The sequence below is a fragment of the Myotis davidii genome, unplaced genomic scaffold (assembly GCF_000327345.1).
Source record: "Myotis davidii unplaced genomic scaffold, ASM32734v1 scaffold4251, whole genome shotgun sequence".
Taxonomy (NCBI): Eukaryota; Metazoa; Chordata; class Mammalia; order Chiroptera; family Vespertilionidae; genus Myotis; species Myotis davidii.
The window spans coordinates 8,746-12,820 of NW_006282535.1; the positions used below are offsets into that span (position 1 = coordinate 8,746).

Sequence of the window (4,075 nt, forward strand, 5' to 3'; positions counted from 1 at the left end):
TACTTAGCCATAAGAAATGATGAAATACTGCTTTGTCTATCTCAGTGGTTCCCAAACTTATTTGGCCTACCGCCCCCTTTCCAGAAAAAATATTACTCAGCGCGCCCTGGAAATTATTATTTTTTTTATTTTAATAGCAATTAAACAGAAAGATATATGTATTAATGTTTCTACCTTGTTCGTAAAATATAGTAAAGAAAGGTGTAAATTAGAAACATTGAAGTTTGAAATTATGAAACTATTTATTGAACTCAGAATAGAAAGGTAATACAAAAAAAGTTAAAACAAATGCACCTGTGGCCATCACCGCGCCCCTGGATCGCTGCAGCGCCCACTTTGGGAATCACTGCTATAGAGCTTGCAACTTCCTAGCAACAGCTGCTCAATGCCATGTGAAGTAAAAAAAAAAAAAAGATTTTGGGTGTTCTTTTTTCCTTCCTTCAGTTTTAATGTTATGTTATGTATTTAAACCCTTATTTAAATAAAACTTGTTTTCAGAAAAAAAAAAAAGAAAGAAAATAACCCTAGCCGGTTTGGCTCAGTGGATAGAGCATCGGCCCATGGACTGAAGGGTCCTGGGTTTGGTTCCGGTAAAGAGCACATGCCTCAGTTGCAGGCTCCATCCCTGACCTGGTCAGGGCATGTGCTGGAAGCAACCAATCGATGTCTCTCTCATATAGATGTTTCTGTCTGTCTTCGCTCTCCCTTCCATTTTCTCTAAAAATAATCAATGGAAAAATATCCTTCGGTGAGGATTACCAAAAAAATAAATATTTGAAAATAGAATGTATGATTATTACTTTATCTGTAAATAGTGACTCCAGAAACATTCCCACTGTTCAGAAACTCATTATCACAGTGCATCAGAAGTTCACCCACACCCTCTTGTATGAAGTATTTGCATATCCCATATATTTAATTTAAATAAAGTAGAATTAGGCCCAACCAGCATGACTCAGTGGTTGAGCAACAACCTACGAATGAGGAGGTCAGGATTCAATTCCCGATCAAAGTACATAACCAGTTGCAGACTTGAATCCCAGTGTAGGGCACACAGGAGGCAGCCAATCAATGATTCTCTCTCATCACTGATGTTTCTAGCTCTCTCTCTCGCTTTCCCTTTCTCTCTGAAATCAAGAAAAATATATTTTTTTAAAAAAGAAAGAAAGAAATCTAGTAGAATTAAAACTATAATCAGGCACTTTATATATTTGACAAAGGATGAATATCAAAGCATTTAATTACAGAAAAACTTTAAAATTTTTTAGCAAAATTTAGAAATCCATTTTCCTTCAAATCATATTTTTACTAAATGTTAGTAAACAATACCATATTTCTAATAGACATGGAAATTATAAACAATTTTTCTCTTACCTAGTTTTACAGGAAAGCCTGGAGGAAGCTTCATTTGAACAAATTCTCTAAGCTTGTTAAAGTGCTTGAAGGGAGCTATTACTTCCAAAACATTCAATATTCTGAGAAATGGAAAGAGAAAAAAGTTTTCATTTTTCAAATGGATTTCTTTGTGTCCTAATGTTGTTTTATAACCATAAGCATCAAACTTAAGGATGAGGAAATGATACCTCCTTCCTCTTGAATATTTTTTATTATTATTCTTTTTACTGTGTCAGAGTTTGTAACTTTTACCTGTTACAGTACAAGCATAATTTCCACAGTTGTTTGATTTTAGGTCCATATTTAAATGGATTCAAGGCTTCTTCTTCCTGAAGTTTATACATTCCTGAATTCTTTAAGTCGCTTCACTATTTAGGTGTCTAAATTTCACTGCTAATTTTTTGTGCGTGAAGTGCTTTTATGTGCTCAGTATCCCTTGATTTCTTTCAAATTTAATAAATTAGTGTTTTCTTGCATACTTCAAAGGAAATTTTGCTGGCATAACATTTCAGTTTATGTTTCTTCCCCTCTGAACTACAATTTCATAATGTCTCCTAGCATTCAGTACTGCACTAGTCATTATACTGCAGCTTCCTCTTCATTTTTTTGTTTTGATGGATTTTTTAAATTAAATCTTTATTGTTAAAAGTATTACATATGCTGCCTCCCCGCCCCCATTGACCCCTTCTAGCCCACTCCTGCCCCCACCCCAGGCCTTTAGCACCCTACTGCCTATGTCCACTGGTTATGCATATGTATTCAAATTCTTTGGTTGATCTCTGCCACCCACCCCCTTTCCTCTGAGATTTGATGGATATTATTTTCAAGTAATATTATTTTTCTTTCAAAAATGGCCCATTGCTGCTATATTTCTTGAATACTTCTTTTTTAATTGCCTTTATATTTAAATGACATCTCAGCTAGATATATTATCAGATCACACTTCCTTTGCCTCAGAAATGCTAAGATGTGAAAAAATGTAATGCCAGGCTGTATTTTAGACCCTTTCTGCCTGTATGCCATTAGACTTCAGAGAGAGGGGAAAGAGAGGAAGAGACAGAAACATCAATATAAAAGAGACCACCGATTGGCTGCCTCCTACAACCCGGGCATGTGCCCTGACCAAGAATCGAACTGGCAACATTTTGGTGCACCAGATGTTCAACCAACTGAACCACACCGGGGCCATTAAATTTTAATGTGTAGAAGCTTTTTGGTTTGAATGCATATTTTTTCATATATCTCAGGGCCATTAAACTTCTTCATTAAAGTTTAAGTCAAATAGTTTCATCAGGATAATTATTGTTACTAATCATTCTTTTATCAAATTTTCTTGGACCCTAATGTTATGCTACAGATTCAGTTTTCCTTACAGAGAAATTTTCTCTTATATTTAGAATGGTATTTCGGTTACATTTTGGAAGCTCTCTTTATCAGTGCAACATTAAGAATACTTGTGTTGAACCATCTCTGTCTCCCATAAATATTACTTCTCTAATTACTTTAATCTATTCTTTTACTGCATTCACTATGAGCTAACAAAATTTAATTTTTTGCCACATATATTCTGTTCGTTATTATTTCTAAAGTAGCTGTTTTGCAATAGTGATATTTAGTGCTTAATTTATTTCATTACCTTTATAATCTCCTTTTGATTTCATTCTATTGTCATCTCATCTAGAGTGATCTAGTTTATTCATTTCAGTATTTTTATGGTTTTCTACAGTATTTACAAAAAAATTTATTCCAGAATGAATTATTTGGCTTTTATATGCTATGTTCCTTTTCAACGTTTTTTCAGGGGACATTGTTATAAATGCCACACTTATAAGTTCTAATATACCCATTTTTTCATATATTAACATCTCTGAAATTGGGATAACTCCTAAAGCTGATCATATCCTATAATTAACCACATTTTTCTTAATTAGAATATAAAACTGATGCATATTTTTATTTGCATCTCTCTGATGATCAGTGACTTTGAGCATTTTTTCATGTCTCTTGGTCATCTCTAGATCCTTTGCCCATTTTTTAATTGGACTGTTTATCTTCCTTTTGTTGAGTTGTATGCATAGTTTATGTTTTGGATATTAACCCCTTTTCTGATGTATCATTGGGGAGTATGTTCTCCCAAATGGTGGGTTCCCTTTGCATTTTGAGGATGGTTTATTTTGCTGTGTAGAAGCTTTTTGGTTTGAATGCAGACTGGTGCAGCCACTATGGAAACCATATGGCATTTCCTTGAAAAATAAAAGTGGAATTGCTGTTGAAGCCAACAATCCCACTTCTGGGAATATATCCTAAGAATCAGAAAACATTAGAAAGAATATTTGCACCCCTGTGCTCTTAACAGCGTTATTTATTTACGACTAGAGGCCCGGTGCACAAAATTCGTGCATGGGATGGGGGGTGGTCCTGTCAGCCACTTGCACTCTCTCCAATCGGACATCCCTCTCAATCCTGGACCGCTGGCTCCTAATTGCTCACCTGCCTGCCTGCCTGGTCGCCCCTAACGGCTCCCCCCTGCAGGCCTGATCACCCCTCACTGCCTCTCCATGCCAGCCTGATTGCCCTTAATACATTGTTTGCGGGTAGTTTTTATCGCACACTAACAGGTGGCATGGGCCATTTTTGCTAATTTTTTGTGCAAATGGCAATGTTCAGTAAAATTACGATT

At 35.6% G+C, this 4,075-nt stretch overlaps 1 protein-coding gene across 1 annotated transcript in view; it reads right to left on the reverse strand.

The window, feature by feature from the left end:
* LOC102755590 (ankyrin repeat domain-containing protein 13C) overlaps positions 1–4,075 on the reverse strand; it is a 25,356-nt gene that overhangs the window by 5,902 nt on the left and 15,379 nt on the right. Inside the window, exon 5 of the mRNA XM_006753130.2 lies at positions 1,375–1,475. Coding sequence (XP_006753193.2) covers positions 1,375–1,475 — 101 coding nt within the window. The remainder of the gene's footprint in view (positions 1–1,374; positions 1,476–4,075) is intronic.